This window comes from Amblyomma americanum, chromosome 5 (genome assembly GCF_052857255.1).
Source record: "Amblyomma americanum isolate KBUSLIRL-KWMA chromosome 5, ASM5285725v1, whole genome shotgun sequence".
Lineage (NCBI taxonomy): Eukaryota > Metazoa > Arthropoda > Arachnida > Ixodida > Ixodidae > Amblyomma > Amblyomma americanum.
The window spans coordinates 176,380,642-176,404,274 of NC_135501.1; the positions used below are offsets into that span (position 1 = coordinate 176,380,642).

The 23,633-nt window shown below is 44.2% G+C and overlaps 1 protein-coding gene across 2 annotated transcripts; it reads left to right on the forward strand.

Annotated features, from left to right (window-relative positions):
• The first annotated feature begins 1,001 nt into the window (after window positions 1-1,001).
• On the forward strand, window positions 1,002-23,390 carry Pgant7 (N-acetylgalactosaminyltransferase 7). Of its 2 annotated transcripts, XM_077665910.1 has the most exons (12): window positions 1,022-1,539; window positions 1,642-1,886; window positions 4,277-4,443; window positions 7,389-7,602; window positions 9,401-9,577; window positions 10,612-10,729; window positions 11,618-11,743; window positions 14,442-14,660; window positions 15,907-16,005; window positions 17,001-17,126; window positions 19,126-19,751; window positions 19,810-23,390. In XM_077665910.1, the coding sequence occupies exons 1-11, from the start codon at window positions 1,417-1,419 to the stop codon at window positions 19,264-19,266; spliced, it is 1,755 nt and encodes a 584-aa protein (XP_077522036.1). In that variant the 5' UTR covers window positions 1,022-1,416; the 3' UTR covers window positions 19,267-19,751; window positions 19,810-23,390. The 2 variants fall into 2 exon arrangements, with proteins under 2 accessions (XP_077522035.1, XP_077522036.1); XM_077665909.1 differs by having other exon boundaries at window positions 1,002-1,886; window positions 19,791-23,390.
• Window positions 23,391-23,633: the final 243 nt, after the last annotated feature.

Sequence of the window (23,633 nt, forward strand, 5' to 3'; positions counted from 1 at the left end):
TTCTTCACTCCCTCCTTTATCCCTTCCATTACGGCGCGGTTCAGGTGTCCGCCGATATGCGAGACAGATACTGCGCCATTTTCTTTCCCTCAAAACCAAATTTCAATTTTAATTTTCAAAACTAACAGCTATGGCTATAAAACATATTGCGGTAGTTGGCGGATGCCGCACTGCAATAGGGTTGCATCGTCAGACGTGCCACTAAGGTGTGAAAGTTTACGAGTAATAATAATAATTTCGAATGCGCAGGAAACAAATTTTTCGAACAATTGGTAGATAACTGATTTAGTGGTTGTCCTAAAAAACAGCCATAACGATAAAGTTGAATCACTAAGGAAAAGCCTCGGAGAGTGCAGAGGGACCAGAGCGGGTGGTTACCATCTGTTGGACGTGCTATTAGTTTAGTTTTCAGTTATTAGGCACGGTTTTATTATTTGACTTTCTTTTATTAGCCGTGCTGCAATTATGAAGTTAAATTACTGCGTGATTTGATTTTGCTGCCACTACTGTGTGCAAGACCACTAAAGAGGGCTCAACAACTTCGTATTCGAGTTAGTTTTTTGGAGGGTTTGTTCGCGTGAGATTTCGTCAGTTATCCTGTCTGGGAGACTGATTGTTGTATTAATTGATCATCTCTAACACCACGTGCGTACGTCTCAGCCACGGCTGCTGTATGGAAACACCCGAGCGTTTTCTTCTAGCGTCCGTACCTCAGCACGAATATATCGCCCCGGCCACGCTGGCATTCTAGAAGAAAATGAAGATGTCAAAACGGAAGCCCAAGCCTGGACCTAAAGGTGATTGCAGCCTTGCGCATAAATAATCTCTAACTGCTCGGTTTATTTACAACGCATCGCTGTTGCAAAGACGCAAGCAGCGCGTCTGGAAACGAAACGAATGCGGCGCAGCCGTAGATAACGCCGCTCCGTCGGCAGCGACATCAAGCTTCCATCGGCAGGCGCTGCTGCTGCTGCTGTGCTAGCTGTGCTGCCGGTTTTTCTGACAAAACTGCTGTCGTGGAGTCGTGCGTTGTATGTCGTGTGTGTGTGTGCGTGTGAGCGCGCTGTGCGGTTCGCGCTAAATTAATTAGCTGACTGAGGGGCCAGCTTTGGGATTCGCGCTTCGCCAACTGCCGCTTTAACACACCTCGCTTTTGACGTTCCGTTCAAACGCCGCCCGACTACTTGTCGTCTGCTCGTCGTATGCGTGGCTCTGCGAGAGAGACGGAGGAACGCTGACCGGCCGTGGTCACTTCGTGTGCGTGCTTGTGCAACTGTGTGTGCTTTTGTGTGTGGCGCGATGTTGGCCTCGGCATCCCCGCGCTGCTGACACGTACTAACCTGTAAATATACCGCTTACGCCTCTCTCATAGAGCCCCCCTCGTGTGTCGCAGGCAGCCTCGTCGACGTGATCGCCATGAAGCTGGTGAACTTTAGGCGCAGCCGCATCATCAAACTCGTCTGCGCCATCGTTCTGCTAATATTCGTGGTCACTTTCTTCCTGCCCAAGCCGACGGGCGACGAGTTATATAGGGATCGAGTAAGTCGCTTTTGGCCCATCGGTGCGCGGCGCGGTAATGTTAGCGGCGTTGACGGGGCGTATCGTAAAATTGTGCATCCGAAACAACGCGGTGCCTCCAAGGACCGGGAACAGGAGCTGCCGCCGCCGATGCCCGTGTTCAGGGAGGATCGGACCCTGGGCAACTTTGAGCCTCGCGACCACGAGCTGAGGAAGGTGAAGGGACCTGGCGAAGGCGGCGTCGCCTACCACGTACCACCCAGGGACAAGAACAGCGCGGCCGACTCCAACATGCAGTACGGCATGAATGTCGTGGCCAGCGACCACATTTCGCCCAACCGAAGTGTGCCGGACATGCGACTGGATGAGTGAGTACAGCCGCTCCGTACGTCAGTGTACCGACGCTTTTGATATGACGATGTCCGTTTAGTGACGTGTACTATCAGCGTGAAATGAAACGCGAACGGAACAACTGACACTCGAATATAAAAGCACAAGTGTTTCAGCCGGTACAGAAGAAATACAGAAAGTGCTCATTACCACTTCCAGAGAGCGTTCATCGCGCCTTCGATGTGAAATCGCTGGCGCTAATATATTCAGTTTCCGTTAGATGAGGTCCCGCTTTGCCGACAGTACTCTTTCGGTCGGGATCGATGTTCGGCTGAGCACTGTTCAAAGTTCTAGCTTCACTAGAACGATACTAGTCGCATTTGGTTTGCCACGGTGATATCATATTCGTATCCGGTAACCTTGTTACAGCGATATGGCCGTTTGCCAAATGCTCGGTAGCGATCCGGTTCGACCTGACGTTAACTTCCGATCGACTGTCTGGCGTTGCGTTTGCCGAAAGCTAACTTCTTTCAAATGCTGGCTGCTTTGCAGCCGGTGACAAGATCTGAATCCGTAGACAGAATAGCTTCGTTAAGTCTCGAGTCAATCGGACGATCACTGAACAGCCTCAACTGTATGTAGCCGTAGCTTTGTAGTGCAGGAGAAGTTTGCTGTAGTGAGTTCTTTCTTCACTCTTTAAGCTAAATATGTGCAGTGTAATGTTCCTCGCTCTTGTGTTACTTTCACTAGCTCCATTTAGTTTTCGGTCATGTGCAGGCAATTTACCAGCACGCTACTTGTACAATCCACATCCGCTTGTAATATTTATAGCCACACTTCTTTTCACTGCTCTCTTTTCGTTACCTGCTGTATGAAAGCTAGCGAACGCACCTGTTGCGCAAGCGGGAATTGAGATGCTGCGAGAAAGCATGCAAGAATAGTTGCACGTGTCAGCTCAGGCACATCTGTGTGTGTGACGATGACAGGCCTGTCTCAGGAGTGCTCATAAATCGTTTCGCACCACTGAAGGCCAGCGCTGCAGAAAGGAAATGTTGAGAGCTGACGTCAAACTGTAGATGTCATTGGAGCGCTGCTATTTGGAGGAACACGTCATAAAGCCCTCGGATGTGTAGCGCTAAAAAGGTTAAAGTGGCCTGCACAGAACAGTTGCTAAAGCATATGTTTGCGAACATTTAGGTGCCAACAGTGTCATCAGTTCAGTCGTGCCAGCTTTTATGTGCTAGCGGAAGAGCTATAATCTGGCAGCTGTTTGTCGGCACAGCTTGTTGTTCCTGTAAACATCAGCCGAAAGCTTTGTTTGGCAGCGCTGTGTTTAATCCGTTCGAACGATTTGGCATTCACTGCTTGGAGTACTGCGATTGGTCATTGCCCCTCAAAGAAGCAGTGTAAGCAATATAATAAAGGAGCGCCCCTGCTGGTGGACTCCCTGTGTCTACTTAGGCAGCGTCATATTACATCAGAAATACTCAACTGCACTTTCTCTTTTTTTTGCAAACGCATATCACTGACATTTGAAGCAGGCTTCATATTTCACAATATTGATCATGTACTCTCAAATTGAAACCTCCTAAGCATTCTTGAATTCATCTCTATTTTTAGAAGCTTATGTAATGTTGTACGATTATATTGACACGGTATCAACGGGAGTTACTATTGCAGATGTTCTGGACACCAGCACAAATACAAAGCCATCTTGTTAGCAGGAGCGTTGCTTTGGAAAGCAGCATTGACAGTGCTGCTTTTATTACCGGAATGAATGTTCACGTAGAAGAGCTAAACCTGTTTTCTCATTAAATGCTGTCACTGCTGCCATCAATCTGTTGGATGCTGCAAGGTAGAGAAGCTTTTTGCTTACACCTTTGGTGACAGAAAATTTATTGCTTAATTTTGTCAACTTCTAAAGTGTTTTAGCTCTCCACTTAATTGCTTTTGCCATGTGCCATTTTTCTGCCAAAGCTTACCTTCAGTTCTCAGTAGGAAATGTTGAAATTTTATACAATCATTGATACGTCTAAATGAATACGCTTCTGTTGCAATACATGACAGGGGCTATCTAAAATGAGCAGTGGTGCCTGAGGGGAAGTGCCAAAATCGTGCTGACGACTGCAAAATCCAGAATCTCTGTGCAGCTTGTGCATTATTAGTCCTTCTGCACATCGATTTTGCTATTAGCTCAAACTTGCAGGAATAGTACCATGTACGTCAGATTGTTGATTTCGACGCTGAAACATCAACCTTGTCACTATTTTTGCCACGCCAGTCGATTCTGCCCATTGCACACTTTTTGTAGCATGTTGCACTACCGTCTGGATTCTTTTAACATCCCCAAGAGCTGCTCTAACTCTTTTGTCTTTCTTAGATCTAATTAGTGAGAAGCTCTAAAAAAAAGCTTGGATGTTGAGTGCAGGTGCAAGTACTGGGACTATCCTGAAGACTTGCCAACAACAAGTGTGGTGGTGGTGTTCCACAACGAGGGCCTGTCGGTGCTCATGCGGACTGTGCACAGTGTCATCAACCGCTCTCCGCCCCAGTTCCTCAAGGAAGTGGTGCTGGTCGACGACTTCTCTGACAAAGGTGAAATGACTCTCACCATACCTTGCCTGCACTCTCACGAAACTTTTGTGTTATGAGGGTTTTGTTTCGTTAATTCACAAAACTGTTTTTTGATATGTACAGAGAAAACGGTGGTGTTAACGAAAGGAAAAGATGACGTGATGACTAACTAGCTCGTTGCCTGCACTGATGAGACATGTGATTGCTCTTGACTTCTAGTGTCTCTATGCTTATATCACCATGCTGATGTTCTTTCCTACCTTTTGCTTGGCATAGTTAAAAACTCTAGGAAAGGAAATATTGTTTTCAATACTCAGACAGTTGTGTGCATTTACCTTGGCATGCTGCCAATTCTGAAAATTTCGCCAGAACAAGTGGTGGTATAGCATAAAAAGCTTAAACTTCTAAAATTAATGAAAAGAAAGTAGGGTAGAATATAATCCATTGAGTTTTAGAATGCCATAAAATTTTTCTAAAAACTTGTGCGTCAGGAATGTGTGTTCACTTAGGTACTTTGTTTGGTCATTACTCTTCTTGCAATTTCTTTACCACTGATATAAGTTTCCATTGCAAGTAACCTAGTGCTTTGTAATTATAACTTCTGCTTTTGTTGCCAAAATGCACTATTCATGAAGCTTGAGGTGGCATAGCAGAGCTTCTTAATAGTTTTCACTGGTCTTGTTAAGGAATCTAGGTATTCACTCCCCTTGGCTTGGGAGAATACTGGTCCATTTTTCCATTAGTATTCTGCTTCCTCACTGAAAGTAAGAAGTCTTGCTGCAGTCACCACACTAACTGCAAAGTTAGAATGTATATGTGGTGTACAGAAGCTTGATAGTGGGGATTTTGTCATTTAGGCATGAAACTACAAAAAGTAAATGCATCATTTTTTTGCTCTAGGCATAACCTAGAAAGCTTTTTCTGCTGTTTTTTAGCCATCTAAGGTTGTCCCTGGTTCTCAGGCAAAGTCAAAGCAACAAATAGACTGAGCACGACATGCTTTCTGTCTGTAGTTGTCAACTTTTTCTCATTCCCGTGCGGCGTGCGGTGAAGTCAAAAGCGAACGGGGAGTGAATGGTGGATTGAGCGAGAAGTGCAGCTGGTGTCTTAATCCGTTTCTAAGAGCAGCAGCTGTTGGGGGATCGTGGTCTCGCTTGCACGATCCCTGTAGCTGCCAGTCTGCCGTAACACGTCACTCGTATTTTTTCTGCCTTTATTGCATTTTGCAGCGCTATCTCACTGGCGTTTTTTTTTTATTTGTTTGCTCATGTATTGCTACAGCAATCCTTTGTGCACATGAACGAGTGTTGCCAGAGAGTGGAAGAGTTTTTTTTAGCTTCTCTTTTTCTCTTTGGTCGTTTGCTTGGAGTGAGAGTTTTGTTGAGTTTAACACATCTTGGGAGGCCCTCAAACTTGTTCCAGTAAGACAGCTTTCAAATTGTGCAGTCCTGAAACTGAACAAAAGTATGTCTCGCAGCAAACATTGTGAATTTTTTTTTGTTTTATTTGCTTACCTAATGAAATAAGTGGTTTTCTGCTTACTCTAATCAGAACAGCTTAAAGTGTTTCTTTTTTTGTGATGAAATGTTGCCTTATGGTTTTCTAGGGACTTAAGAGCAGAGTTTTCGTTCTGGCCCGAATTTTTAAATCAAGTTTCAGGAATAGCATCTTAAAGGGGCACTGAGAAGAACTCTATCATTTTTTTTTTTGTTAGCAAATCTGATAGTTCGGCATTTCAGGGCTTTGTTGCCGCTTGTCTGGGCTCGAAAGGTGCATTTATTTCAAAGAAATTTGGATTCGAAGATGAAAAAGTTTTTCCCGCCGCTCTGATTCAAACTCAGGGAACTCTTATGACGCCACGGCAACTCTTACGACGTCTCAGAACGGAGTGGCGTGTTACGTGACTTAAACGCAGACTCCGTGATTTCTGACGGCTAGCGGTGCGGTGCGCAACCTTCCTTTTCCAGCCTCAGAGATTCGTGGTTTCCATGAAGTAAGGAAAATTCCTCCAAGGTGGCGCCTCTTGCCCTAGGAAGTCATCACGCTTGTACTTGCGAGATTGGCCTGTGGCGGCGACACCTGTATTTTGGTTCTTGCTATTTTCTACTTTACAAGAGCTTCGTTTTCAGTAAGAGTGGCGTTTTTGTGATCAGGAGCTGCTATTCTATCGATAAAAGCCAACTTCAATTTCTCCTCAGCGTCCCTTTAACAGTTGTATTTTTATGTCTAGCATCTACTTCTCTTTGCCTGATTTGTACAAATATGTAATGTAATACAGGTAACATATAGCTACATTTTCCAATGATTTATGTTGGCTTATATATCATCCTGTCACCAAATATAGCAGACAATACTCTAGAGCATCATTAATGAGCTCGTTAACATCGCAAGAATGTGCTATGCGGGCATATTTCTTTTAGTTGATTCAAATAATCCGTGCTTGCATGAAAAATTACAACAGATGAAATGCATATTTGCAAACTTATTTCTGAATGGCGTGAGTTGATGATGAATTTTACTTGTTGCATTGTTTTCCGTTTTCTAGATGTAAATCAAATAGAAGTAACACAGACACAGCAGGAGCATAGTTTTGCTTTTGATTGATATTGATGAGAATGATGCACACGTAGAAACTCGCTGATAATGATGTCACTGAGTAATAAATCCACTTTTCTAGCCTTAGTAATGAGAGTGTAGTAGTAAATTAGCAAGAACCACATCAGTGTGCTACTTGCAGTGCATTTCGACGATTCATGACTGAGGAAACACAACATTATGAAAGTCAGTGAGAGCACATGTGGGAGCTTACCGGGTGAGATGCCTAACGTGGGTGAGATGCCTAATGTGGCATCTCACCCCGTGTATTGGGATGTATCGGGATGTGGGTCATCGTTTCACCCATGTAGTTACATCCGTGGAGCACAGCAACTGATATAACTTGTTCTGAACTTGTTTATTGTGTGCAGAGAACCTCAAGGGTGAGCTGGAGACATACATAGCGCGCAACTTCCCGCGAGGCCTAGTGCGTTTGCTGCGCAACAAGGAGCGGGAGGGCCTGATCCGCTCGCGGAGCTACGGTGCGGAGCAGTCGCATGGTGATGTTGTCCTCTTCCTGGATGCCCACTGCGAAGTGGGTGTCAACTGGCTTCCGCCGCTGCTGGCACCCATCCGAGCCAACAGGTAAGCAGGAACGCACTGGGGTGTCTGGAACTGCACAGTGATGCATTATGGGTTGGCTAGTCTTTGCGATTTCTTTGGCCCACTGGAGTAGTTTAAAGCATTTATATGCTTTAACTTGAACGCATGTTTCAAAGAGGATGTTTAAAAAAACTGCAATGAAAAACTTGGCATCGTCAGGACAAGGAGGTGGGAAGAGATATGGCCTCACCACTGTCATTGTTTGTACAGTAACATATTGTATGCATTTACATTGCTGTAATTTCTTTTGTCATACTGGAACGGCTACATAGTGTCTTAACTGAATACACATCTTCCTGGAGAATGTTGTTTTGTGGTGGCGACGGTAAACAGTCTGTAAAGAAGGCTATGAAATGACAAACCACTTATTAGGTGAACCTATGTCCTCAAAACAAAAAAGAATTTAGGTGTGATGAACTGGATTGATGCGGTGGAAATGCTCAAGCATTTTTCTTTTGCTCACTAATCTATTTCAGTTTTGACTCTATTCAAATCGTGACTCTATTTTTATTCCATTTCTAGTCGTGATCACCTCTTTTACTAATTTTTGCCGAGTCATTCCTAGTCTGACGTTTCTCTCCTCTCCCCTACTAGTGGAAAGAGGGATGGTTGGCAGGTGCGGGGAGGGTAAATCCCCCTCATCATCACCTGGCACAAATGACAGGTGGTGTCGCATTAAAAAGCTAACTTGGGGATGGTGGTAGACGCTTCGTCGATCAATGAGAGCAGTGCAAGGCAAGCCTCCGTCAGAATGCATTACTGTGCATTCTATTATGACCGAAGAGCAGAGGTATGGTTAAAAAAGGTAGGTTTCGAGCATTGAGGTTGGAATCTGACGTTGCGAGTATATCCCACGTTGAAATAAAAATGTGTCAGTGAGCACGCACCTCTGTCGAGAAAAACTGAGCATATGTAGGACAAGCAGAAGCATTTCAAACCAACTGCCAGTGCATTACCGGCAGACAGACACCGTAAATTGTTTCCAAAGCTCTTGCTATCTGGGGTAGCCAGATTTTATCCTAGTAAGGTGGATCAGAAGGAAAAGCGGTGTTGCAGTGAGGGGATAATTTTTGTGACGTGGATGTAGAAGCCCCCTGACTAAAACTTGCTGAGGTCATTGAAGCATTAGTGAAGTTGTCACTAAAGGTCTAAAATTCAGCGAAAAAATTTCATGCCAAGAAGTGCTTCATCATCATGGAAGTATAGTTAGGTATTCTGATTGTAGCCCTTACTGTCTCCTCTGTTGGCTTCCTGTTTTCCTTCCCCATTTGTAGGGTAGCCGGCTGGATATTTTGCCTTGTTACTTTCTCTGCCTCAGTTTCCTTACTGTTCTTCGCATCTGAAATGTTTTGAGTTTCTGTTGAGCTGTTAAGCAGTGTGGAAGGTGGTTAGTGCTCTGCCTAGAAAGCAATCAGAAACTTCAGAAAGCCTTCCCTGTGGTTCTTACAAAAATTAATGGATACCCATTTGTAATTGGAGATGCGGATTGAATACTGAAAGTGCCTGTGATGTCATAGGTATTGTGTATCCTGCATTGATGCATTGATGCTTTAAGCACTTCTTTTTGTTTGTTTGTTTTTTCAATTTCCTGAGTTTTCTTGCTACGCATTGCTGAATCTTTCATGGCCCTTTCTGTTACGATTTGTGACCCCTGTGGAAGCACTGATGTATAATTCTTGTCAATAGGCCTCGATCCTTCCATTCGTTCCTGATAAAACTGCTGTATGGAAAAACATTTGTTCGTAATTGCAGACAAGACTTCTTTGTGTTGCCACTGCAGGCGGGCCATGACAGTCCCTGTTATTGACGGCATCGACAAGGACACGTTCGAGTACCGGCCTGTGTACCACGGCCGGCAACACTTCCGCGGCATCTTCGAGTGGGGCATGCTGTACAAGGAGATCGAGATCCCCGAAGAGGAGATCAAGCGCCGCAAGTACCACAGTGAGCCGTACAAGTGAGTCGTTGTCATGAACTAAAAAAAGAAAAGTTAAGATTTTGCATTTCGATTGTTTCAGTTAACTGAATAGCTTGCCTGAAAAGCCACAAAGCAAAGGAAAAACAGAAGATTTTTGTGTCCAGCTTGTCTGGTGAATGCAGTGATATATACAAGTGCAGTGCCACTCCTTGCGACCTAGTGCCATCTCTTGGCTGAGCACAAAACTATAAGGCAGTGAACACCCTACAAGACCTTAGGTCCTCCTGTCCCTGGAGTGTTTTTCATTGTGATTGGTCTTGAGGGGTGCTGCTGTGATTTTGGTGATTGTTTTAAAGGGGTTACTTGGAGCTGTTGATTGTTTTGCAGTTGACGCTGTCTTTCCTGTGCAAGCCTAAGCAAGCTGCTACACTGACAGAATTTTGAGAAAGATTTTTTTTTTTTACTCTTTCTGAAACTCTTTCTGAGTTTGCTGCATCCATATTGAATTACACTCTGTCAAGAGCTTTCCTTACATTTATGGAAAGGGATTAGGATGTAATCTGTTTGTTGTATCCAAATTGAATTATTCCCTGCCAGGGGTTTTCCTTACTTGGGAAATGGCTTAAAAAAGCATGTGTTTACTGTATCAAAACTGAATTATATTCCCTGTCTGAAGATTTCTTTACTTTAAGGAAGAAGGCATTTCTATTTATAACCGCTGAGTGTGTTAAAAGTTCCTAGACAAGGTTGTTGTGTTTGGAATTTGTTGGCAACACCAACAGATCAAGCACGCTTTGGGACTCCGTCATAGTGCTAATCCTGTGATCTTGCTGTAGTGCTTGGATGTTTGTAGCTTTTAAAGTTTGTCTTCGTGTGCTCAATGAAGGGATTTCTTCATTCTTGACCTATGTTCTGCACTGAACAATAATTGAAGTTTAAATGATACATTATGAGCATTACAAATCATGGACATCTAAAAAAAGATTGTATGTGAGAAAAGGAAGGTTACTTACATTCTGGATTCAGCTGCTGATGAGTCCTGAAGATTGGAGCACATGTTTTGATGTTCACAGGTCGCCCACACACGCTGGTGGCCTCTTCGCCATCGACCGCAAGTACTTTCTGGAGCTGGGCGGCTACGACCCTGGCCTGCTCGTCTGGGGTGGTGAGAACTTCGAGCTGTCTTTCAAGGTAAGCTGCTTCGGGGTTTTACTATTTTATTATTTTAGCAAACATTTGCTCGCTTGTTGCCCTCACTATCCAAACCTTGGAAATGCTCATGCACGGTTTTGAACTGCAACTGAAGATCAAAGTTGGGAATAAACCGCTGCCCTTAATTGAATCAGAACTGAGCTAATGTTTTACTGATTTCCAAGCGAACTATGTTATGTCACAACTTTTATTCGTGTGTTGCCTGCTTACAAGGTCAGACTCCTATGACCTTGTTAGTTGGGGGGACTGTGTGATTGCTTTCTAATGGCCCATTTGAGGTTGTGGCTGTAGTGTAGTGCAGCATGTAGCAGCACGGTGAAATTTAGCACCCCTGGTATGGACACTTTTCTCATAAGTTGCACGGATTGCTGTTTGCGAAAGACTTCACTGGAGTTCAAGAACTGTGATATGGTGTGCCACAGGAGGTTGGGCTTCTTGTGTATCAAGCCACTTTTGACCGTGTCTTCCGAGAGCAAGTTCATGTTAGTCGTGGCCATAGCAGCCACATTTCGGTCAAGGTGAAATGAGAAGAAAAATTATGCAAGTAATTTATGTATTATATGCATACATATTATTATTATTGTTATGTACTTATTATATTCTAATGTATTAGAAAGCACCAACCTCATGCCTGCACTCGAATGCAGTTCCTTCTTGCACTTGCAGTTTCTTTAGCGGTTGTTTTATTCTCTTTTGATGTTTTATGGCTGTGGGCTCGTTTATTTGCATTGCATTTTCACTGTAAATTTCTTTGTTTCCAATTTGTGTTGCGCTCACCTGTTCTTTAGCTTCTCTATTCTCTTATGCTCTCGTGAGCCTTGAAGGTGCAAATAAATAATGAATGAGTCATTGCCTTTCATTGTGCAGATCTGGCAGTGTGGTGGCCAGATCTACTGGGTGCCGTGCTCGCGGGTCGGCCACGTCTACCGTGGCTTCATGCCCTACAGCTTTGGCAAGCTGGCCCAGAAGCGCAAGGGACCGCTCATCACTGTGGTGCGTATGCATTTAGGAGCATCTGACAACTCATTGGCAAGAAAGGGACTGTTGGTTGTGCAAAGCATGCACCAGGTATTTCTGACAGTGACCAGATACTTAACGTACAGTGTTCCTTGCAGAATCTTGGGAATGGAAAAAAGACATTTTCTCTTCTCTTTTTTTTTTTTACTTTTTTTTCACCAATAGCTGTGTAAGGGAGTTTCTGTGGACAGCTGTAGTATGTCATAGTTCAGAACTCCACTGTTTACATGCTTCGCAAACGAAATATTGCCCGGGTAGGCCTAACACGTAGAGGAGGCATGGTGTTGGGTAGCGATAGTGATGATGGTCACGGGCTGTTAAGAGAGCCATCTGTGGTCATATGATGCAGTTGGGTTTATACTTCATCTCATAAGTCATTTTCTGCACTGTATATGTTATAGCAACCCGAGCCAATCAGGCTGCGTGCACGCTCCATAAATGTGCTCTGCGGCCGTCCTTCACCAACTGATGGCTCCATCTCTGGGGAGGAAGGAATACCAGTAGTCAGCTGCAGTAAATGGCGCTTGGCAACTCTTGAGCTTTTTTTTTTTGTATGCAAGTTGATTCGATGTGAAGCAATTCGAGGGGAAACAGTGCACTTTTACGGACGGTGTGCAGGAGGCACAACTGGCTTCTCCATGACCAACTCGGTGGATGCTATGTTCATTGGCCTTATATGTGCCTCATATGTCCTCATATGTCCTTGCACTGCACCTGATTTTTAGAAGCCATAATGGGAACATATAAGCAGAAACTATTAGTACGTTCATAATTGGGGTTGCAGTATGGAATAAGGAAACAAATAATAAATCATTATGGATGCCAAGTGCTTTAGGGGCATGCCTTGTGCATGTTCACAGCCTAATGTAGCACATCAGCTATGGTTAGTGACTTGATGCTACTGAAGTAAAGCGCTTCAGAACATGTCAGCTGAAAGAAAGCTTTATTGAACACTACCAAGAAAGCACAGGAGATTTTGCAGATCTATAGTGAACATATGGGTAGTGCCTGATCCAGTACGAGAACATCGGTGTACAGTTGGTCATAGTCTGGCTTTTGATCCTCAAGTATGCACCAATGGACCAATTTCACTGAAGTTTCACTGCGCCATTGCTGCTGCGGTGGACGTAGTCCTTTGCGAAGCTGCTGCATTGAAGAAGTTTGTGAAGACAGGAAAGGCATAGAAATGCGACTACCCTTTTAATAAGAACGGAAAACTGGGCGAGTTGGTAGGGAACCATGTTTAACTGCGCAAAGAAACGAAGACAGAGAACAAGAAGGCCCGTGTCGTGCCTTGTTCTCTGTTTTCATTTCTTTGCGCAGTTAAACATGGTACCCTTTTAAGTTGTGCAGTGCTGTTTATTTTCCAAACCAAAGTCTGTTTATTCAAAAGTGTGCATACATTTCTAATGAAACTTAAAATTTCAGCCAGCTAGATTTATGTCTCGTGTCGAAAGGAACTATATTGAAGGTGGGCAGTGTTGATTTCATTACTTGCAACCTTACAAAATGCACAAAACGCAACCGAGTGTGCCTAATGGCACAATGTGGCTAGATTGGGTGCCTGTCACAGATTAAGTTGCATCAAGGTTCAGGGCAGTGGTAAATCGATGAGGACTGCAGGCATTTTGGTTGCCCCACAAGCTGTGCATGTTCGCAGTGAGCGCGGTGCAATAAATAACTTGATGAAAGAAGTGGAAGTGCAAGTTCAGCTTGCACTAAGAAGTGCAGTCACAATGCCTGTGCTTGTTTCTCCATGCAGTAGAACGCATGGAGTTGAGCGCGTTTGTCTAAATCTCACTTTCAGAACTGAAAAACACCGTGGGGGTGTCATGGTGGCATATTAACCACTGGACTGATGCGTTAAAATAAGTAATCAATTGTTCCAAAGGTGACTTGCATAAGGGACTGTCAGTGGATGTTGCCCTTTCTGTAGTCTGTGAGGCCACAGAGCAATGAGTGCAGTCATCATGTTGAGAGTACATCTCTACAGCAACATGTGTGCTGGTCTCTTGATTGATTGATTGATTGATTGATTGGCGGACGGACGGACGAGCGGGCGGGCGGGCAGATGGATTGGGTGGGTGGACGGACGGACAGACTTGGTTTGGGCGTATCACAACTGATTGCTGCGAGCACTTCTGCTGTTCCAGACAACCATTGTCAATCCTCATGGTGATTGAAGTCAGAATATAGGTTTGGATTGGATACAGAGAAATGCGATTACAAAGCGAAAAGGAAGGCAACATATGTGCGAAGCAATAGCAAGGTGCTTACAGCTGAGGTTGGTCAGCAAGCTTGAAGTAGTAGGTGAAGATTTATACTGTTTACCTTGGGTGTCTCTGGCAAGTTCCATTCCTTTTGGCTGGAAATTTGTCTTTTGTCTCTACAAATTGAATTACTCATTCACTGTACACATCATGGAAAACTGAAGCTTTTGTAACAGGCCTATGTTGCACATTAAGCATGTGAAGAGAACATGCTAGATAGAAGCATGGTTCACACAAAGCATTGCTGAAATCTTGGTTGAGGCTAGCCTGTGAAGAATGCTTTTAGACACGCGTTTTTTGTTTATTTTTTTGTCTCTGTATTTTTTACTTAGTAGTTTTTACTGCATGGGGGGTGCTGTCCACCTCGCTGACACCACTATGTTGCTTGCTCTCCCCCTGTGTAGAACTACAAGCGGGTGGTGGAGGTATGGATGGACGAGTACAAGGAGTACTTCTACACCCGAGAGCCGCTGGCCACTTACTACGACGCGGGCGACCTGACCTCGCAGCTGGAGCTGCGCAAGCGGCTCCAGTGCAAGAGCTTCCGCTGGTTCATGAAGAACGTCGCCTACGACGTGCTCAAGAACTTCCCCTTGCTGCCCCGAAACCTCTTCTGGGGCGAGGCAAGTACCATGCCACCTCCTCCTCTTCTTTACCTCGGCCCTTTCCCGTCGTTTAGAGAGGCCACGAAGCACCCTTTCCTGGCCACGCATTTGACATCGACATCAAGAGGTGGCGGTTCCACCTAGCAACATTCCTAGGTGCTCATGAGAGGTATTCATATGACCTCACCAGCCTCGCGTGAGCTCCATGTTGTGGTGCACTGGGTGGCACAGTTGGCACTGTCACCACGGCAACCGGCGAAGCCCTTGTCTGGTCGTGCAGGCCTATTAGAGCGTACTTTGCAGGATGTTGAAGGAGCTTTTTATCTTTTTCTTCATCATACCAGGATGGCTAATACTCCATTTCATACATCAGGTGCAACGCTGCCAAAGCTAGCGTTCTTGTTTGCACTGCCTGCATCCGCGACCAAAAAATAGTGCGTTATTTGTGATGAGCGAAACATAGTAAATCCCTCGCCTGCAGGCTTACTACATGACGCATTTTTCATGACCTTGATTAAAGGTACTACTCTTATTCCTGACGACAAGATGTCGCTTTCTCTTTATTTAGAACATTCGGCCGCAGAACAAGCGCGGAGTAATACGCCTCCCTTTATTTTCGCATACGTACTACTTCCGGACCGTTCACAGCATTGCACTTGATGTATGAAATGGAATATAGTGTTGCAAATGATAGTGCAGTTCTCAGTGTCTGCGGAAACTGCATGCTCAGGCATATTGTTGTATTTGTGCTAACCAGGCCCTCCAGTCACCAGTCATTGTTATTAATGATGTTGTTAATGCTTAACAGTTCATCATTAGTACTTCATGCCTAGTCACTGTTAATAATACTGTCACTATAATCATGCAAACAGCTCCGTTCAGCTATTCATCTAGTGCTTGGTGTCTAGCACTGAGGCTGATATTTATAATACCAGCACCAGTGCTAGCTGATCACCTGGTACAGCACCTGGCACATGCATGATGAGCAGCTAGGGCTATGTGCATTATGCTTCGACGTTTGTTGCTTGTTCAGTTGTTCTGTGTAGATCATTCATGTTCAATGCATTTGACTGGTAAATCTGCTTTGTGCTGAGGTTTTTTTGCACAGTACACTAAACGTGAGTGGAAGTGAGCAAGGGATATAGTATTGTTCTTTATAGAATGCCTTTGAACACACAACGAAACTTTCAGTTCATTTCAAGAAGGCAGTAAAGGAGGACAGTGCAAGAAAATGGGTTATGTGTCCTTTCTCTTTGCCATACAGATTAGGCACGACTCGACAGGCCAGTGCCTGGATGCAATGGGTGCTCACCCACCGTCAAAGGCAGCTTTGTCGTCCTGTCACGGAACCGGCGGAAACCAGGTGCGTTTCGCTCGCTTGCTGTTCTCCTCCGCTGTGTTTCTGGTCATTTTTATTAAGAAATGACCGGAAGCACAGAAAGTGCGCAGAAAATTATGCGAAATGAAAACTACATTTCCATTGTAGACTCAGGTGCTTATCAGCGCTAACTTGCCTGCACTGACAAATTCGCTTGCTTTGCACGTGCCTATTGAAGCCTGCGGCTTTGTGCTAACTGAAAGATTTTCAGCAGCGAGTGCAAGTTTGGCTGTGCTAACCTCCCTCCTGAATGCGGTGAACACGCAAGCTGGCAAGCCTATATGAAGGAAAGCAGCCGCCCGCCTTGTTGCGTTCTACAGAGTTTTTTTTTTTTTAAAGTTGGTTCCTAATGCATTTTAAGGACTCCTGTTATGCTTTAGTCTGTGGCTGCTTCAGTTGATCTTTGTCAAGGCTTTCTCATAGTCTCAGAAGCACTCTGTTGCGACACTTACCTTTGTTAGTTACAAAGGAAGCTAAATCTGCTTGCATACAGCTGCACGGCAGACTGAACTTTGGTTAACTTACTAAATGTAGTTACACAAGCTGTGTGACCTCAATTAAAATACTTTTCATTTCGGCAGCCTTGAGCACACCTGAATTAAGCAAACTGCGATCATGCTTAAGCACAGTTACCCAGCCTGTGTTGCTAAGGTATTAACGTAACGTTGGTGTGGCAACTGTTTACCACGCCAGGCTTCACCTTTCTTATTAGGGAATGCTAGCAGTCCCTGGAGACATGTAAACCGGTAGAACTTCATGTCTGGGAAGTCGTGCAACTCACCGAAGCCAACCTCTGCAACTTGGTGGCGCGCTTTTCACTCAGCCCGTGGCATTCCGGCTATGCGCTTGGTGGTCTCCCGCTCAGCAGGTTCTGTGGTGGTGGACGTTTTATTTTACATTTCCCACTATCCACGTTGACCAAATGGCCTTTGTGGGTCCCCTCCGCCCGACACCAGCGCGTGTTGCGCCGGCGCTCGCAGGTCTTCCGGCTCAATGCGGAGGGCCAGCTGGGGCTGGGCGAGCGCTGCATGGACGCTACATCAAGCAGTATGGAGGTGGTGTACTGCTCGCTCGGAACCGTCGACGGGCCCTGGGAGTACAGTGTGGTGAGTGGCGTGTGCCTCCTTTGATGGGCTTTCCACTGCCTTCATCTTGGGTCGTATCTCGGCGACAAAAGCTGTGCCCCCTTTGAGAGGCTTTCCTTTGCTTTTATATTGGGTTGAACCTGGGCAGGAAAAGCTATTCCCTCGAAAGCTGAAAAGGTTTTGTGTAGCTCCAGTATGAAAGGTAACAGTGAGTTTTCAAACAAGAACGAATTCTGCTGTTACTTCTGTGCTGATGTCGATGACGTCGTGTGGGCATTATCTATCCATATTTAGACTAAAGAGAGTGCCTGCTAGAAACCGGACCTTTCGCTCATCCTTGTGTAGTGATCATTAATTGAATGTGGATAGTGCATTGTTCCCTTTCATGTTGGAGCTGCCTGTACTTACTCGCTTAATGCACACACTCACATAATAAATGCATCCTCTGCATTAGACACTTGAATTGATTATAGCACTACTTTTTCACTGTGTATGGAACGCACCTCCCAAATTGGCACAAATTTTATGGAAGAAAGAAGTGTGTTCATCGCGCAAGTAAATGTGGTAGATCTTGTTGAAGCTCCTCAGAGAGTTAAGAGGCACCACTGTCCGTGAGAGTTACTTAAAGAGTGATAGTGTGAACTTTCTGCTTGGCTTGTATTGCATAGAGTCGAAAGCTTGGCTCTCTATTTGTTAACATAGCTATGTCATGATGCTTACTGTTATTTTGGTGGGTTTTCCTACAGTCACAAAGCTGCTGAAATATTTCTGGGTGTGTGAGCAGCCTTTTTGAAGGTTTGCGTTAAAAAAAAAAAGCGGTGTTTTTGCAGCTGATTTTACATTTACTAGCCAAGCCAAACGTGAAATTCGCACATCCTGACATTACTGCAGTGTATCAATGATCGCAGTGACTTTTTCCTGTAGGTGATTCTATGAAACTCCGTGCTAAGTGAGCCAGATTACTACTGGCAGTCACAGTGGTTTGCAGGTGCGACTTCGGTCATGAAATTCCATGGGTTGTTGTTCAATGCTGCCTTTTCCTTGAAGGGAAAAGTTTTGTGAAGGGACCACTCATTTCAACTCGACTGAACTTACATTTGAAGAGTGCTGATATCATCCTCACTTGTCCATTTCCTTTTTGGCTTTAAACCACAAAAGTTAAAATTCAGTTTATATTTCAGTTGAGTTTATTTGCCTGCAGTAACTGAACTGCGAGTGGCTCTAGACTTGTGGCTCTGACCTTTCCCTCAAAGCAAATGCAGTGCATAAGGATGCTCTCACTGTAGTCGGATACAACTCAAGAACGAACCGGCTTTTCCCTGTGAAAGGACCCCTTTCCAGCCATTGGCTTTGAATGATTCTCATAAGCCTGCTAGCATGACAATGCAAGGAGTGGCAGATGAAAAGGGAGAGTCCCCTCCCTGTATTGTCACACTGTCTTTGGCTGGAAGGGGGGGGGTTCCTTTTACAGGGAAAAGCCGCTTTGTTCTTGAGTTGGGTGTGAATAGAGGGGTGTGACTGTCGCCATCACTTTCACGCTCCCTAGGGGAGGAAGACGAAAGGCCTGGGAATTTTTTTTAACCATTTGCTTAAGTAAGTTTAGGCAACCGGATGAGGGCGTCTAGTCTACCACATATATACACAACCACTTGATGAGAATGCAATAATGAATGATTAAGCATGAGAAGAAATGCCTCAATATTGTGTTCAGTAAAAGTGCAATTTTTTTCATGTCTCTTAGCGTTTTTGTCCAATGCTGAAGTGGTTGATTCATAACTTAATTGCGAGGCTAACTTTTTTTTGAGCTGCAGAGTTTCTGAGGAAGCTGTATAGCTTTTCCTTTGCAGCCATACGGCTGTGCTCGAGTGAATGCTAATAAATAATTGCTCTCTTAATTCAAACCTACTCAGCCTTTGGAGACTCGTAAGCATGTTGGACCAATAACTGTGACATAACAAACCTTCGTTAGTGTTTATTTACCTGTGCAGAACTTACATGCTTTTGTTTCTCACACACGCAGGACACCCAGCATCTTTACCACAAGAACCACAAGCAGTGCCTGTCGTACAGCGAGCGCAACTATCGGGTGCATCTCGAGAGCTGCGACGACAGCAACCTGAACCAGCAGTGGACGTTCCACGAGATTCAGGACTCCTCCTAGTAGCGGCTGACCATCGCTGCTGCTGCTGCCTCCCGAGGAGCCATTCCCATTTCCTCCGCCCTGTGCAAGACTCCTTAGTACTGATATTTTTTTTCTTCTTCTCGTTGCGGCCAGAAGAGGTTTTTCATTGTGCCTATAGACATTGGGGGATTCAAGTTTCCCTGCGAGTGCTGTGTGCGCGCTCTCGTCGACTCTGGTCAGCGAATGACGCTGACTCGTTGTGCTTGGGGGTGATCGGGTGACTCCGTCGTGACGACAGTGATTGTCGAGCTGGTGACTTGGCCGAGTCTAGCTCTTGTTTTTTTTGTCTTACATCTGCAGCATTCTTCATACTGCCTCCATTTCCTCATCTGCCTCCTATTCACCCATTTTTCTGTTAATCTTCTGTTTTGTTATCCAAGGCAGAGATCTGTGAAGACCTCTCCTCTTTGGTTTGGCTGTGCATACTCGGAATGTGCGTGTGTGTGATATTCAATGAGAGCGTCGTGACGCGCCCGTCGTCTAGTGACGCGCCCGTCGTCTAGTGACGCGCCCGTCGTCTAGTGACGCGCCCGTCGTCTAGTGACGGCGCGATGAGGACTGAAAGAGGGATGGTAACAGACTTTATCCTGCCCTTGTCTTTCTCTTGATCCGAGTTACTGTTTCTACAATCAGGGCATTTCCTTTTTCTTTTCATGGCGCTGGCTGTGGCCACTGTCTTGTTTTGGCTGTTGAACCCATTGTTGTTTCCCCTCCACCTTTTCGCAAGTCATGATTGATTCACAGTTTGTTCAGGAACCTTGGTTCATCGATCATGTGTCTCGGAAGTTGGAATGGTTTTTTCCGGCACAGGTGAAATGAAGCGCTAGGTGATGCCTCTGTTTTACTCAACTCATTGCTACGCTGGGGGTTTTTTTTTAGTTGTGTTTGTTTTCACAGTTTGGCTCATTGTTGGCAATAATCTCTCATTTTGTTCCTGTTCTCTTGTAGCCTGTTGCCTCAGTTGCAATGAGATTTATTGCAGTAAACTATTATTACTGCTGCGCTTGCTCGTTTAGATGAGTTTTTTGCAAGATGCATGAAATGAGCAACTTCATGGTGGAATTGTGTTACATCTTGTCTGAATTACAAGGAATTGCATCTTTATTCACAAGCACTTGTACTCTCTGCAGGGTAGTCTAAAAAAAAATTTCTTTCCTTCCTTTTAAGCACTAAGACCTATTAATGCCTTAGCATTAGAAAGCCCTATTGTGAAAAAAAAAAAAAAAGCTGTGTCCGGCATAGTGGTGTGTACACTTGCACCTGCCACGGTTGGCAGGTGGCATAATGGAAAGAGGGAAACCCCCTCCACTTGTGGGGAAGAGGCCAAAAGGTAGAAGCCAATATCATAGGTGGCTGCCATTTAATTTGTACAATTGATAATGATTAATGATGGAGAATGACTGAGCAAAAATTTAAATTACTAGGAAGTGAGTAAAATCAAGTAGAACATGTTATGGTAACGCTTTGTCATCTCATAATGACAATTAAGTGCCCCAGTAACTCTTTTTTATGAACATGAGAGCCAGACTTGTTGCAATAACTTCTTGCTTACCAATGCAGAAGCTTCAAAGTTATTACAACTGGTATTTGCCCTGATAAAAAGAGTGCAGTGTCCCCAGATTGATTTTAAATTAGTAATGCCTCGAGCCTCGGCGTAAATGCGTACACCACAACACAGCCTTGGATGCCGTATTGGTGGTTTTTGGTTCTCAATATCATTTAGTTTCAACATTTCCTGCCATGGCTTCTCTGTTCTTTCATAGGCTGGAGTACAACGTGCTTGTCTTAGTTTGGTCGTGCGATGTAACTGAGCATAAGTGTAATTAATTAGTTTAAAAATCAAGAACTGGTTTATTCCAAGCAGCATAGTACATTTTGTCTGTATTAGTCTCACTGTCATAAGCAATGCTTGTCGCTAGTAGATGCAGCATCTGCAGATTCCCACCGTGTCTGCTTGCCTTCTGTGCTTATAACTGTCTTTTTTTTTTCACATTCTTTATTTTGCTTTTACATGAACTTTTCAGTTATCACTTGCAGCCTTGCCAAAAACACTGCCAACAAACACTCCAGGATCTCTGAAACGTCGTGCACCTTTCGGAAATACAAGTTCCTTAGAAGCCATGCACTTTAAAAGTTGGATGGGCTTCGTTTGACAGAACATTCCAAAAAACTACCACTTTTTTTTTTTTTTTCACGGTTCCCTCTGACTTCTTGCTGCCTTCAACAACATGCAACTTTTTAATCTCTTGAAAAAAAAAAAAAGTGATATTGCAGTTTCAAAGAGTTCCTGAAATTCCCTGCTGACCTGACAGCAATTTTTCGTTATCTCTGGTGTAAAAAATGTAGGGCTGATGCATTTTCTTCCTTGCATCGAACCAAGCTGTTATATGCGAGCAATGTAAATTTTTTCTACGAGTGAGTTGTGTTTGCACTCAATAGAATGTTATACACGTATGTGCGCACAAGGAAAATTCTTGCGAGATATTTTTTCCTATTATTTCCCTCTTTCATTGAACAAAAACAAAAAAGTGTGGCATGTCTGTGCATGTTTGTGATGTATACATAATGGATTACGAGTGCCGATTTTTTTTTTTTGCATTGTGATTGAGAAGTTGTGAGAGTGGTTCTCTCTTTTTTTTGTCTCCTCAGCTGCTGACTTTTTTTTTTTTCATTCAGTAAATGATGACATGCTGAAGTGCAATGTTATAAGTGCTCCATCTTGCCTTTAAGGCAGTGTGTGAAAGTCTCAAATGTGTGACTGTACGCACTTTTTCCTTTTTGCTGTTGCTCAATCTGCAACAGTTCTCTCGTGCCTTGATACGGACCTGCGCAGTTTGCAAACTAAATGTTGCAGAATTATTGCATCCAGCACCGTGCATCATATAGTGCACTGAGCCTAAATGCACAAGTTTACTTGTTACTAGCAGTGAAACGTGAACTTTCGGGGCCAATTATAGCACTGCTTGCAGTTTAAGAATTAATTTAATCATTAGTCTTATACCGCTATTCTTATCTTTTATTTTTATTTATTTACATCTACAGGCAGTCTAATTCCTCCATGGGTTTGCTAGCTTCAAAATCACTGGAATAGAAAACCGAAAGAACAGTAACGTGACTGTATCCGAGTCTGAGCTGTTTCGCATTCCTTTTTCACACTTTTTTTTTGTGTTATGGCACCTCCTGGAATTTTCATTTTAAGGCCCATTAAAAGAATGTGTTCCTCAGGCCATCAGTGGGCTTTATGTTGATGTTTTTTCCATTCTTTTACGCATGTTGTCCGTGAGTGTTGAGTCTAGCACGTCTTCAAGAAATTTCAACTGCCCACTGAAATCGTGTAATATGTCAACAAGCTATGCATAGCACAGCTAGACTGCGCGTGTTATTGCCGAGTCTAATGCACTGTTGAGTCTGTTCATTGAATAATCAATGAAGCTGTCTTCTGTGATCTCCAGTAATTGTTCTGAATGCATCTCGGTGTTTTTTATCCTTCGGGACGACGTGTCTTTCCGTGATATCAAGCAGCTTCGCTCTTAAAAGATGTGGCTATTCGTCTTTGTCACTGGCACATTTTAGAATTTATTGTACAAGGAATTTGTTTCCTAATTATGTGCTAGCCCCTGGTGTTATTGTGCACTGTTTTTCAGTTCACTGGATGAAGAAATCTGTTTTCCTTATCATGTGCCCCCCTCCTCCCGCTTCAAAATTAAAGTGGCCATGAAGATGAGTTTGCCGAGTTAAAAAGTTGTTTGGTGACTTTAGCAAGGACTAAATGAGAACTTTATTAATCATGTGGCATGCTTTTTCTTCGATGCTGCCAACAGTGGCATGATTGTTGCAGTTCTATTCTGCAAAAGCTTTTGAACTGAAAAACGCGGTTGCAGACTTGCAGTTTCTTTGTGGATATCGGAAAGTTTGAATGCATTCTTTCTTTTTTGCTGGCTCATATAAAATTTCGAAACTAATGTCATTTCAGAGAGAACATTCCATTCACTTGAGCATCCTTTTGCGATGCATAATGAGACGTTGTTCTCCGTGTGGGTGCTTGCCGGAAATTTTTGCATGGTGCGTTGGGCAATAAAATGCGTGACAACTGTGTCCTCGTATTTTGTTGTGCCTTGTATGTTTTCATTTGCAGAGCACAGACTTTCACATCAAACGCACGAACTTGTGCTTAGTAATTCACTGCTGCATGCAATGAAAAGTTTCACGCCACTGAGTGCATGCACGAGCCGGACGGCTTCTAAAACATCGATGGTATTAAGCACCGTGGGTGAAAATCCCAACTCGTCAAAGTGGCTCAAGGAACAAGTTCCCAATTGATTCCAACTGGAACTCCATTGGATAGC

Bases quoted from the DNA above. Each gene is read 5' to 3' on its own strand.
- Pgant7 (XM_077665909.1), top strand. From the start codon at position 1,417: ATGAAGCTGGTGAACTTTAGGCGCAGCCGCATCATCAAACTCGTCTGC. The intron at 1,887-4,276 runs GTGAGTACAGCC...TGTTGAGTGCAG, and splicing joins CCGGACATGCGACTGGATGA to GTGCAAGTACTGGGACTATC. The intron at 9,578-10,611 runs GTGAGTCGTTGT...TGATGTTCACAG, and splicing joins TACCACAGTGAGCCGTACAA to GTCGCCCACACACGCTGGTG.